The 13,672-nt window shown below is 34.8% G+C and overlaps 1 protein-coding gene across 1 annotated transcript; it reads left to right on the top strand.

Annotated features, from left to right (window-relative positions):
* The first annotated feature begins 1,368 nt into the window (after positions 1-1,368).
* LOC137739963 (ABC transporter G family member 35-like) lies at positions 1,369-11,900 on the top strand. Its single transcript, XM_068479721.1, has 22 exons — positions 1,369-1,584; positions 1,684-2,085; positions 3,196-3,405; positions 3,557-3,641; positions 4,098-4,257; positions 4,507-4,583; positions 4,712-4,765; positions 5,182-5,272; positions 5,910-6,211; positions 6,673-7,271; positions 7,692-7,852; positions 7,962-8,071; positions 8,179-8,332; positions 8,428-8,583; positions 8,665-8,840; positions 8,941-9,273; positions 9,361-9,735; positions 9,836-9,969; positions 10,071-10,298; positions 10,427-10,598; positions 10,754-11,008; positions 11,291-11,900. Exons 2-22 carry the CDS (start codon positions 1,697-1,699, stop codon positions 11,561-11,563), a joined length of 4,494 nt encoding a protein of 1,497 aa, XP_068335822.1. The 5' UTR covers positions 1,369-1,584; positions 1,684-1,696; the 3' UTR covers positions 11,564-11,900.
* Positions 11,901-13,672: the final 1,772 nt, after the last annotated feature.

Below are 13,672 nucleotides of genomic sequence, written 5' to 3'. Positions count from 1 at the left end.
TTCACTATTTAAATTTCATATTTCATAGTTGTTACGACTCGTCTTAATTTTTGGCATAAATTTTTTTTTTTCAAAATTTGCAAAAGAATGAAAATGCTCCAATTGGGCTAAGCTCAGTTCTACGTGGAATTTTATACTCCAAAATATCGAGTATTATGAATGTTTTAATTGTTAAATTTTTATTTAAACATTCAAAACATCCCAAAATTTTTAAACTATTGAAATCTGTGGTTTGATTTGAAGTCACATCAATCATTTGAAAGACATACATAGACTAGTCTAGACACAGCATATTTAACTTTTTCCTAACATTGTATAGGTTCAGATGGCATTGAACCAGTCTTCATTTAACCGATGACAGACCCAGATTTTCTCGTTTAAAACGAAAAACACCAAAACTTCTTCTTACCTTCCAAAACTGCAAACATATAAGTAGAAGGGAAAAAAATAAAATAAAATAAAATAAAATAAAATAAAATAAAAGGGAACGTTCCGGATTTTTGCACATTCTTTGGTTATACAAGTCTCATCGTGACTTTGTAGATAGCTTCTTTGTTACCTTCCAAAACTGCAAATACATAAGAGATCACAAAATGCTGCCATCACCTTTGTGGAACATTCCTACCGATGATCTCAAAGTCACTTTGTAAATGAACAATGTTATGCATATGCTACGTTAGTAGTACGAATAAACTAGTATTCGAACTATAGGTTCAATACTTGAATTGTCTCACCATATCAATAATGCTTTTATCTGTTTAAAAAGGTGAACTTGAGGTGTCATTCGCCATTAATTTGTTCTGTTAATTTGCTCGCACTTTAGAAAAATTATTGTGCACTCAATTTAAACGGTATTTTATTTCAATTATTTATTTATTTCAATTACAAGAAATATTTTACACTAATTTACACTTATTGTACATATATGATTACTATTTTCAGAGCCTAATAACACTTCATATTATTTTTTTAAGGATTTATATAATAATTTACAGTTGAAAATGACCATTTTACAGTGGTAATAACAATAGAAATAATATTGCTTCATGATAATTTTTGTTTTTATTTTCTCAGGCATGTAACGTTGGTGGCCGGGTGTCATAAATTAGCAAACCTCATTTGACTATAGTTTGGATGAAGAGTACAGTGGAGCCCACATAATTCTTCAAAAGAAATTGGAGAAAGTGGGTATGGCCGACGCCAATCACATTCGAATACTTGTTCAATGCAATCTATTATATGAATAGACATATAATATTCTGCCCTTGGCATCTAAAAATATATTATTCTGACTTTAATGGTTGTTTGAGAAATTGAGAATTTTCTTCCCATTGTGCACGTATAAATACCCTCGAAACTTCTCAAGGAAATGAATCTCTCAGTTTTTGCAAGGGTTAGAGAGAGAGAGAAGATAGAGGAGATTTTGATTTGGAGTGGGAACTTTGGAAATTTAGAGAAAAGCAATCATAAATTTCTCCACCCAACACATTTCCATATTTCTACAAGTATAGATTTTTGTTTTGGAAGAAAAGGATATAGATTTAACATCCATTACCCTTGTCATTCAACAAACTCAACAAATAAGTAAGTCCTTTTAGTTCTCCATACCTCGTTTGGCTGCCAAGAAAATTTCACAAAACATCGAAGCGTTGATACAATATTCTAAATTCAGTTTATTTTCAGGAGGTAAACCGAAATGGAGGGAACAGAGAAACCGAAAGGTTCAGAACCACATCATCAAAAGCGCCATAGCCGCAGCGGAAGCATAAGCAGGAGCCTGAGCAGGGCAAGTTGGCGCATGGAAGAAGTATTTGCGACTGCCACGCACTCGAGAAGAAGCAGCCAAGCGGACGAAGACGAAGAAGCTCTGACATGGGCTGCCATTGAGAAACTGCCCACGTATGATCGGCTAAGAACAAGCATCATCAAGTCCCTTGGGGAAACTGAGCATCAAGGAGTACATAAGCAAGTAGACGTTCTACAGCTCGACATGGACGACCGTCAGAATTTCATTCAAAGGGTTTTCAAGGTTGCAGAGGAAGATAATGAGACGTTCCTGAAAAAGTTCAGAAGTAGACTTGATAAGTAAGTCCTTGTTTTTTATCTTTCATGGTTCGGTTAAATTTCTTTTAAATAAGGAAAACAATATTCACACCCTCTATATTTCTCACGTTTTTTTCTTACATTTAGATTGAACAAATCAAAGAACATTCACATATAAAAATTATTTTAGAAAATTAAAAGTATGTGTAAGGTGAAAAAGTATGTGATTTTTTTTTTTTTTTTTTTTTTTGGCAATAATCAAGAATAGAACGTGACTTTGACATTAGTAGATGTGGGTACTAATAATGTTTTGGAGTCATTCATTGATTTCCTCCAATAGAATTAAGTTAAAAATGCAATAAATAATGCAAAGAGTAAATTTAGTACATATAACATTATTAATGCTAGAGAAAAAATTTAAACTAAATTTTGTATATCTATGATGTAGTTGTTAATCACTAAATTATTATTTAAATATTAATTAACGTGCTTATTTCTTTTTTTATGACACATTATTTAATTTGAAAATATGGTCTACCTAGAATTTACTCTTAGTTGAATCAAACTTGTTTTAATTAGTTACAAGGTTGCTTTCGTGCATAATTTACCATTGATCGCTGTCGTTGTCATTTCTTTCATCCTGGCTAGTGGACAAATGAAACGTTAAGATGTAGCTTGAGTCGCTTTCTTGGTTAGCATAGTAGCAGGCCTGTGATGCAAGCAGGGTACTAGTTAATTGTGCTGTGAGGTCTATATCCCAATAGTATATGGTTTGGTAACTTTATTATTTGTTTTTTATTCGGTGATATATATTTTATCATGCACATGCGAAGAACCTTGTGATTTGGTCTTTATTTTCGATGCAATTTATAAAATATGGTCTTTCTAACATACCCTTTGTTAAATCATTTTACCATACTTTCTTTTAATATGGTATTGAAATGTCATTTAAGATTGTGTATCTTTCCTTAATTTCTTAAGTCATGAACGAATTAGGTCAATAAAACAACTTCCCGCCAGCTCCTTTATTGTTAAGGGAATCTAATTGGTGAACATAGTAAAACATTGCATGAAAAGGAACATGTTAATTAATAAATCTAATTAAGATCTAACTAATTAATTAAAATTTTCATGTGTTGTCATTGATTGCAGCGTTGGGATCAAACTTCCCACAGTGGAAGTAAGGTACGAGCATTTGACAATTGAAGCTGATTGCCATGTTGGAACAAGAGCTCTTCCCACCCTCCCAAATGTTGCTCGGAACATCGCAGAATCAGCTCTTGGCTTAATTGGGATTAAGTTGACTAAGCAAACAAAACTAACAATTCTCAAAGATGTCTCTGGCATTATTAAACCTTCAAGGTAACTAAGCATTAGATTTATGATTTATTTAAGTTACCATTCTATGTGATCTGATAAGTTAATTGATATTTTTATTCGATAGATTAAAAAATATTTTTGCTGTTGATTAATTCGAAGTTTTTGATGTAGCCTTTTTGTTGTTTTTCTGTAGGATGGCCCTTTTATTAGGTCCTCCATCCTCGGGGAAGACTTCCCTTTTGCTGGCTTTAGCTGGGAAGTTGGATTCAAGCTTGAAGGTCAGTGACATGTGGCTTTGACTTGATCAACAATTACTTGACCCAAGGGGTTTTAATTCCGATAAGAAACGGGATGTCATAGATTACGTCCAGAAAAATTAGAAAAAGACAAAAAAAAAAAAAAAAACTAACTTCAGCCTCCTTTTTTGACAAAGCATTAATTTACTTTTTCTCATAGGTAGCCATTTGACTTGTCGTTCAAACATTGTTTTTGTAAAACTTATTTTGACTTTTCAACTGGAATAAAATCTTAAAAAAATATGAAGAATAAATTATATCAAACTCATCATTTATGAGATTTAAATTAAAATTTTTAACTTACAAGCAAAGGGCAATAACATTGAAAATTTAAATATTTAAATGAAGAAAATGTTGCTTGTAGTATTTTAATCTCAATTTTCTTTTATAATTATAATTATTACTATAATGCTTTTCTGGTTAAATTATGTGGAACAGGTTAAAGGAGAGATAACTTACAATGGTCACCGGCTGAATGAGTTTGTGCCACGGAAGACATCTGCATACATTAGCCAAAATGATCTTCATGTTGGAAATATGACGGTCAAAGAAACACTAGATTTTTCAGCAAGGTGCCAAGGGGTTGGGACACGATATGGTATTTTATTAATCCATCTCATCAAAATTGAGACTTCCGTATTCATATTCAGTCCTCATTTTAATTAAGAAAAACTAATAAAAATGACTTGAAAACTTTGAGTTTTAACGATAAGAACAAAATAAAAGGGAAAGTGAACAGTACTATGATTGACTTTTAAATATAAAAATATGATTTTTTGTTAAAATGAACAATACCGAGAGTTTTTTATTAAAGTTTCCTCTTAATTATTCAATGGTTCATATGTAGAACTTCTTACTGAGCTTGCTAGAAGAGAAAAGGCCGCTGGAATATATCCAGAGCCCGAAGTAGACCTTTTCATGAAGGTAATATTTTATATTTACATATGTAATATAATATATATATATATATATATATATATATATATCACACACAAACCCCTCGTATATATTTAATTATATCTACATTTATGGGTTTTTTATTTTATTTTCAGGCTACTGCAATGGGAGGACTTGAAAACAGTCTCATTACTGATTATACTCTCAAAGTATGTAAATTTTGTTTTAAAAAAAAAGCTTGACCCTAAACTAAAATGGTCCATCTTATCTTAATATGCAAATTTAAGTATCAATCAGTTATGGTTCATGTAGTTGCGTACATCTAAACTACTTATTAATAAAATTCTCTTTGTCAATTAAAAGAATGTGGAAAGATGATTTAGTCTTCATCTATATATCATCACATCATATCTCTCATTTTAAAATTAAAAATATAGAAATTTAAACTTCTCTCCAGCTTCACTTTCACATATTTTCCTAAAAACAATGAGTATAGTATAAGAGCTCGATCGAGAAGAAGGCAGGCATTCATCGACAATGAGTATAAAAACAATGAGTACTCATATTTTTCTAAATTTTTTTAATGAAATAATGATGAAGCATGATTTTTTATTGAATGGTACAGATTTTGGGGCTTGATATATGTAAGGACACAATTGTTGGAGATGAGATGCAGAGAGGGATATCTGGTGGCCAGAAAAAACGAGTAACCACAGGTCAATTCCAACCTTTTCTTGTCTTTCTGATTTTGTTTAGAATTTGGAGCATATTTTATTCATCACTCTCAAGTTGTGGTATTACTCATCACCTTATTTATTATCATTTGATGAGTTTAAATTTTAAGATTTGTCCACTACATATATTTCGAGATTTGAACTCATCTAATAGTGATAAATAAAGTAGAGCATCATCACCACGTGAAGGTGGTGAGCAAATGTATTCTCAATAGGGTCGTGATCATATGGTCTCATGTTGTAGACCAAAGATACTTTTGGGTGGTGTCACACTTCGAATTTTCTTTGCAAAGTCATCAATACCGTAAGAACTGGAATTTTAATGCACTTTGAAAAGAAATGTCTTTACAGTATTCAACGGGATTTTTCAATACTGTTTGATAAGCAACAACTAAATTTTAGATGAATAATAGTATAACAAATACCTTTTAAATAATTTTATACGAGTCATTCTAAATCGTAAGCTAATTGCTATATTCTTGTATTTTCTTTTTATATAAAAAAAAAGCAAAAAATGCTATACTGTATATGAGCGTCAAACGTGTAAATGTTAAATTGTATACATTGCCTTGTACATGTATAATGTGTTGAGAAAGTAAATTATTACGGTCAATTACAGGTGAGATGATTGTTGGACCTACTAAAACATTGTTCATGGATGAGATTTCAACGGGTCTCGATAGCTCCACGACGTTCCAAATTGTGAAGTGCCTACAACAAATTGTACACATCACTGAGGCTACGATCTTGATGTCTTTACTCCAACCTGCTCCTGAGACATTTGATCTTTTTGATGATATCATCCTTTTATCAGAAGGCCAGATCGTTTACCAGGGATCACGTGAGCACATATTAGAATTCTTTGAGACATGTGGATTTCGATGCCCTGAGAGAAAGGGAACTGCCGATTTCTTGCAAGAGGTAAAATCACGATCAAGTCTCACATTAATTTAATAGGTGGTGACACATCTTATTAAAAATTAGGAGCAAGTGACATATTGCTTAAGACTCTCTTATGAGAAAATCTTCCCTACCACCAGTTGCACACATTTACCTATTTGTCTCTATTTATCTTTTATCACGTGACCAGTCATGATATATAATTGTATATAACTAGTTTGACTGTACCTTAAGTTTTCTCCCAACTTCTAGCCCAAACCAAGGGGTTGTAGCGTTTAAAAGCATTTGTCACTGCACCTGAAGTCTGGAGTTCAGACTTCCAGCCACACCCTAGAATTGCTTATATAAAAACTTATAGTCCAAGAAATTGTAATAAGCCTTTTTTTTTTTTTTTTGGTGAACAATTGTAATAAGCCTTTGCTAATCCAATTTCATATTGTTATAAGCCTTTACATCCCATAACTACTGTCTAACCTTTTCAGGTTACCTCAAGAAAAGACCAGGAGCAGTATTGGGCAGACAGAAGGACTCCATACAGATACGTATCGGTCACAGAATTTGCAAACCGGTTCAAGCGTTTCCATGTGGGCATGAGTATAGCGGATGAGCTCTCAATCCCATTCGACAAGGCTCAAAGCCACAAAGCAGCTCTTGTATTCAAAACATATTCAATGCCCAAAATGCAGCTTCTCAAAGCATGTTTTGACAAAGAATGGCTGCTCATGCAGAGGAACTCATTTATTTACATTTTCAAGACTGTCCAAATTATAATAGGGGCAATCATAACGGCGACAGTGTTTTTGAGGACCGAAATGGACACTAGAAATGAAAATGATGGAGCACTCTATGTTGGTGCACTTATATATTGCCTAATCATTAACATGTTTAATGGGTTTGCTGAGCTCTCATTGACCATTGCAAGACTTCCTGTGTTTTACAAGCATAGAGACCTTCTTTTCCACCCTGCTTGGACTTTCACTCTCCCATCTGTCCTGCTTGGGATTCCTATATCCATCATAGAATCTACTGTTTTCATAGGCATTACATACTACACCATTGGATTTGCACCTGAAGCTAGCAGGTACCACATTTGTCCCTGCTTAATTTCATTTCTATATATTTTGTTCGTAAATTAGTTTTCCATCATTGAATAACATAGTTTTTTCATCAACCAAATGTTTTATTGAATTTTTATGTTGGTCCTTTCGTCGTTAGGTAAACTATTTAGTTTTCCATCATTGAATAACATAGTTTTTTAATCAACCAAATGCTTTATTGAGTTTTTATGTTGGTCCTTTCATCGTTAGGTAAACTATTTCATGTAGTTTTGAATAGATACGTAGGCACAAAATCTTGTTACTTTGATTAGGTACAATATTATAAACACACGTGTAGGTAAGTTAATAAAATTGCAAATTACTCTTTGATTAGGTACAAAATCTTATTACTTTGAAAAGTTTCTTGTCCTTGAGATACTAAGCAACTGTCAAAATATTTGCAGGTTTTTCAAGCAACTATTGTTGATATTTCTGATGCAACAAATGGCATCTGCGCTATTTAGGCTTATTGCTGGAGTTAGCAGGACCATGATCATATCGAACACCGGCGGGACTCTTACTCTTCTAATTCTTTTCTTGCTTGGAGGTTTCATAATTCCAAGAGGTTAGTTTGAGTTGCAAATTTAGTTTTAAAAAAAATAGTCAAAAACTAGCAAAAAGGGACCAAATTAGTATTTCACGGAATATTCAAGGAGTTGCTTCATTTGTGACAGGTGAAATTCCAAACTGGTGGACGTGGGCATACTGGATTTCACCTTTGACATATGGCTTCAATGCTATCTCTGTAAATGAAATGTATGCTCCGAGGTGGATGAACAAACTGGTATGATAAACTTAAGCTCTTCCTTGCACACGTCATTCATGAGCTACATTTGTTTAATAACTTAACAAAAAGGCTAAGCTTCTGCATCGAACTTCCTTGTGCTGCAGGCTTTAGATAATGTTACCAGGGTGGGTGAGACAGTGCTTAATAACTTTGATGTTTACCACAACAAAAACTGGTTTTGGATTGGTTCTGGCGCTCTTCTGGGGTTTATTGTTCTCTTCAACTCCCTTTATACGGTCTCCCTTATGTACCTAAGTCGTAAGAGTCAATATTCCTTTTTATGTCTTCACGGAACTTCTTTCATTTGTACTTTTAAAGTTACAGTTTTTCATGGTTTTGTTTTAATAAATTAGCTCCTGGAAAGCCACAAGCCATCATATCTGAAGAGGCGGCAAACGAAATGGAGCTAGACCAAGAAGAATCAAAGGAAGAGCCAAGACTGAGAAGACCCCCATCCAAGAATGTTTCATTGCCTCGATCATTATCTTCTACTGATGGAAACAATACAAGTAAGAAACAGAAAAATATCGTCTAGTGTAATGTGAGCATATTGTTATCCGAGTTTCTTACTGAATTAAACTTTTCTGTAGGAGAAATGGAAGTCCGACGAATGAGCAGTCGATCCAGCTCTAGTGGACTAGATAGAAATGCTGATTCATCTCTCGAAGTCTCCGGTGGCGTTGCCCCCAAGAGAGGAATGGTTCTACCTTTCACTCCTCTTGCAATGTCCTTCGACAGTGTTAATTATTTCGTGGACATGCCCGCTGTAATATTTCTTTTTCTGTATTTCACTCTTTGTTTATCTAAAACATTATCTTGTAGTCCAACTTCACTACTTAATTAGCTAACTTAGTTAACTATAACAGGAAATGAAGGAGGAAGGAGTAGCAGAGGACAGGCTGCAACTACTTCGTGAAGTAACTGGTGCATTTAGGCCTGGGGTCTTGACTGCCCTAATGGGGGTAAGTGGGGCTGGGAAGACAACTTTGATGGATGTCTTAGCAGGAAGAAAGACCGGAGGTTACATTGAAGGTGACATTAGAATTTCCGGGTACCCTAAGAAGCAAGAAACCTTTGCAAGAATTTCCGGTTACTGTGAACAAACTGATATCCACTCACCCCAAGTCACTATCAAAGAATCGTTGGTTTACTCAGCTTTCCTTAGACTCCCTAAAGAAGTCAGCAACGAGGAAAAGATGGTAAAACCCTGACTTGCACTGCTTCTCTGAACAAAGCATAGTGCAATTATTTAAATGCTGAACTGCATATACTATATATGTTTGCAGATTTTTGTAGATCAAGTGATGGAACTGGTTGAGCTGGACAATCTTAAAGATGCCTTAGTAGGGCTTCCAGGAGTTTCAGGGCTGTCAACAGAACAAAGAAAGAGGTTAACGATTGCAGTTGAGCTTGTTGCCAATCCCTCAATCATTTTCATGGATGAACCAACATCAGGTCTTGATGCAAGGGCAGCTGCCATCGTTATGAGGACTGTTAGAAATACAGTGGACACTGGGAGAACAGTTGTTTGCACAATTCATCAGCCTAGCATAGATATTTTTGAGGCATTCGATGAGCTGCTACTGATGAAGAGAGGAGGACAAGTTATCTACTTAGGACCACTGGGCCGCAATTCTCACAAGATTGTTGAATATTTTGAGGTATTTTATCTGCGTGCAACTTTTTTCGTATTTTAATTTTGCACAGAGAAATAATCAAGGGCATTGTCATCCAAGTGTATACTTACCAACTTAATTCCAGGCGGTTCCTGGCGTGCCAAAAATCAAAGAGAAGTACAATCCAGCTACATGGATGCTTGAGGCGAGCTCAACGTCAATTGAGGTCCGGCTTGGAATGGACTTTGCTCAATACTACAAATCATCTGCCTTGTATCAGTAAGTAGAAAAAAATTGTAAATAATACTATTTTGTTGCAGTGTTCGGAATTGGCTGGTTTTTGGAAAATATAAAACTTATATTCCAATATTTATGACCAGGAGAAACAAAGCTTTAGTAAATGAGTTGAGCACACCACCAGGACGAGCAAACGACCTCTATTTTCCCACTCAGTTTTCTCAGTCGTCATGGAAGCAATTCCAGTCTTGCCTCTGGAAGCAGTGGTGGACATATTGGAGAAGTCCTGATTATAACCTTGTCAGATTCTTTTTTACCTTGGCAGCAGCCCTTCTCGTTGGATCTATTTTCTGGGATGTTGGCTCAAAAATGTGTGTGCTTATCTCAAAGCTTAACTATTTCAAACTTCAACTAGTACTCATTATTTTGACTATAAAAGTTTTCGTTCAAGAGTTTCCATACACCAATTTTTGCTAATTACATATTTCTCCTTATCCAGGGAAAGCAGTTCTAATTTGACCATGGTTATCGGGGCTATGTACGCTGCTGTCTTTTTCGTTGGATTTGATAACTGCACAACGGTGCAACCCATTGTTGCCATTGAAAGAACAGTTTTTTATCGAGAAAGAGCTGCTGGGATGTACTCTGCATTACCTTATGCACTGGCACAGGTGAAGGGAGAATAAATACTTATGTTAACTCACATTTTGCACATATATAGTATTGATCCTAGTTTCATATACAACACTATTATAAATCGATATTTGTTGCTATAGAAAAAATTGTCATCTGACTGACGCAAATAAACCATTTGTATGACATGCAGGTCATTATTGAAATACCATATGTGTTTCTTCAGACCACGTATTATACACTGATAGTGTATGCTATGGTGAGCTTCCAATGGGAAGTAGGAAAATTCTTCTGGTTCTTCTTTATCAACTTCTTCTCCTTCCTTTACTTCACATACTATGGCATGATGACCGTTTCCATCACACCGAACCACCAAGTAGCAGCCATATTCGCCGCAGCTTTCTATTCAGTCTTCAATCTCTTCTCTGGTTTCTTCATTCCAAGACCAGTAAGTACTAGCATTCTTCTTCCCACAAGCATATACTTCAACTTAAATTGGATTATAATGATACTGTGATTTATTGGTCTAAATTGATCAACAAAATCACAGCAATCACTTTCCAACTGATTAAAATCCAATGGTTAAGTGTTCTGAATCGAGTTTGCATCTCAACTATCGGATTTTGATTTAACAGTTGGTGATTCGATTTTTGTCCCCAGCGGTGATGAAGTGACTAAAACTCGTTATAAAAGTATGTTAACACGAATTCTTTATCTTTTGAATTTTCAGAAAATACCCAATTGGTGGATTTGGTACTACTGGATATGTCCCGTGGCATGGACGGTGTATGGATTGATTGTGACACAGTATGGTGACATTGAGAAGACCATTACAGCACCTGGGTATACACCTGACCCAACTGTGAAATGGTACCTAGAAGACCGTTACGGATTTAAATCAGATTTCAAGGGACCAGTGGCTGGAGTTCTAGTTGGATTCGGAGTCTTCTTCGCCTTCATGTTTGCCTTCTGCATTAGGAAACTCAACTTCCAAGTTAGATAGAGGAATTCTTTGTATACCTTAGATCTGTTATTATATGTATGTGTGTGTTTGTGTTATAGAAAGTGAGATACGTAAATATATGTAATATTGTAACAAGAAGAATAAAGGAAGCCTTTCCTTAAACATGAATTGCTCCCTTGAGAAAGTAATTGTGATCGTTAGGGTTATTTTTGTTGCAGATGATGAGTTTAGTTGACGTCTCTTACAGATTGTATCTGAAAGGAAAATCATGCATATTTCCCTGAAAGATGAGTTAGGTAACATGGAAAAAGCTATTAAAAGGACAAAACTAATAAAGCGGAAAGATCGATTGCACACAAGTGACATTGGAATCGAATCACGCTGCTAGAATATATATTTATACTGGTAACTTGGTAAGTCAGAATTGGGACTTTACCCTGGATTTTTATCGCTATCTCACACAGAGTAGCTTTCATGTTCTTACTCTGTGGATTGTTATGACCCAAATCTAACCCTTACTCAACCTGCAAGTATCACAGTAACAATGGAGGAAGAAGAAGGAAGGAGAGGAGAGCTGAGCTCCACTTGTTTTTGTAATACTACATTTAATTCAAAATGACCATTGGCAAAAATCACACCCAATGTGTGTGCATATACAGTCTATACATCACTTGCCAGTTGGAAGCCAAAACTACTTAACTAATTACTCCCCATTAACTAATTAGTCCCTGATTGTGATTGAGCTAATCACAGATCATAACATTACCCCTCGCTCAAGCAAAACCTTGTTCACTAGGTTTTAGAATTTGATATCAGGATATGGAGAAACAAAAACATCATAATGTTCCCAAGTTGCTTCTTCTTTAGTATGGCCTTCCCACTGTAGTAGCACTTGGACTCCAGTAGTATTCCCTCTCTCGTACATTCTTCTACTCAACACTGCAAAGGGGGCTTCCATCACCATGCCATCATCACTTACTTCTGGAAGAGTTGTTGCAGTAGTCACTTGTGTTCCCAAATGCTTTTTTAAACAGCTCACATGGAAGACATGATGTATTTTTGTATTGGCTGGCAACTTGAGTTTGTAGGCTACCTCACTAATCCTTTGTTTTTTACCTAGGAGTTATTGGTGATATTAATTCAATTTATATATATGGGTGTGTGAAAAATTATGGAATGTAAACCTTCTATTTATGCATATTAATTAATGAATGGTGATACTAACTCAATTGATTTGGTACTCTGCTTTTGTTTGCTTTTTGTTTTGTTTTCTTTATTTATTTATTTATTTTTCCTGATAACTGAGTGTACAATGTAGACCTTCTGTGATCACTTACCTCTGTTGGATTCATGCTAATTGGTGTCGGTGTTCCTAAATAGGATACTAATTCAATTTATACATTTCTTTTGTAGGCCTCTTTTGGTGACAACGAGTTGATGAGACTTTGTGATTGAACGTGCTAAATCATTTGTGTTCGAAAGTGTTTAGTTTTGGAATATTTTGGAGCTTTGAATCATCTAGTATTCAAGATAATGACTACTTTTTGTTTTTAGAAGCTTTACTTTGTAATCATATGGATTATAATTAAAGACTTGCTTGGGTGTAGCAGAAAAATATCATTTGTAAACTATTATTTCAATTATTGGAATTGTATGAGGACTTAAATGAATAAAATAAGGAAATACATGCTAAAATGTACCTATAACGGTATTTAATTGTCAGAAAACGAAAAATTATGACAAATTTTTCTTTTGTAATTTTCAAGTTGTTAAAAAAAAACATGTAAACGGGTGAAAAAAGAGGTAAATGGGTAAAAAATAAAAAGATAAACGGGTTCAAAAACGGGTAAATGGTTATGGTTAAATGGGTAAACGGTTAGGGGTACAGTTAACCGTTTATAAACGGTTATGGGTATAGGTATAACCGTTTATGCAATTACCCAATGAGTAAACGGTTATGCGGGCATGAACCTAAATGGTTATGCATAACTAACCGCGGTTACCCGCCTGCCATAACCGTTGCCCATCCCTACATAGAAGACATGATGTATTTTTGTATTGGCTGGCAACTTGAGTTTGTAGGCTACCTCACTAATCATTTGCAAAACCTCATGGCCCACAAAATCTTGGATGTAACTTGTGATGGGA

Source organism: Pyrus communis, chromosome 7 (genome assembly GCF_963583255.1).
Source record: "Pyrus communis chromosome 7, drPyrComm1.1, whole genome shotgun sequence".
Lineage (NCBI taxonomy): Eukaryota > Viridiplantae > Streptophyta > Magnoliopsida > Rosales > Rosaceae > Pyrus > Pyrus communis.
This window is presented reverse-complemented; position numbering and strand designations above follow the sequence as displayed.

Bases quoted from the DNA above. Each gene is read 5' to 3' on its own strand.
- LOC137739963 (XM_068479721.1), top strand. From the start codon at position 1,697: ATGGAGGGAACAGAGAAACCGAAAGGTTCAGAACCACATCATCAAAAG. The intron at 8,841-8,940 runs GTAATATTTCTT...TAACTATAACAG, and splicing joins ATTTCGTGGACATGCCCGCT to GAAATGAAGGAGGAAGGAGT. The intron at 9,736-9,835 runs GTATTTTATCTG...ACTTAATTCCAG, and splicing joins AGATTGTTGAATATTTTGAG to GCGGTTCCTGGCGTGCCAAA.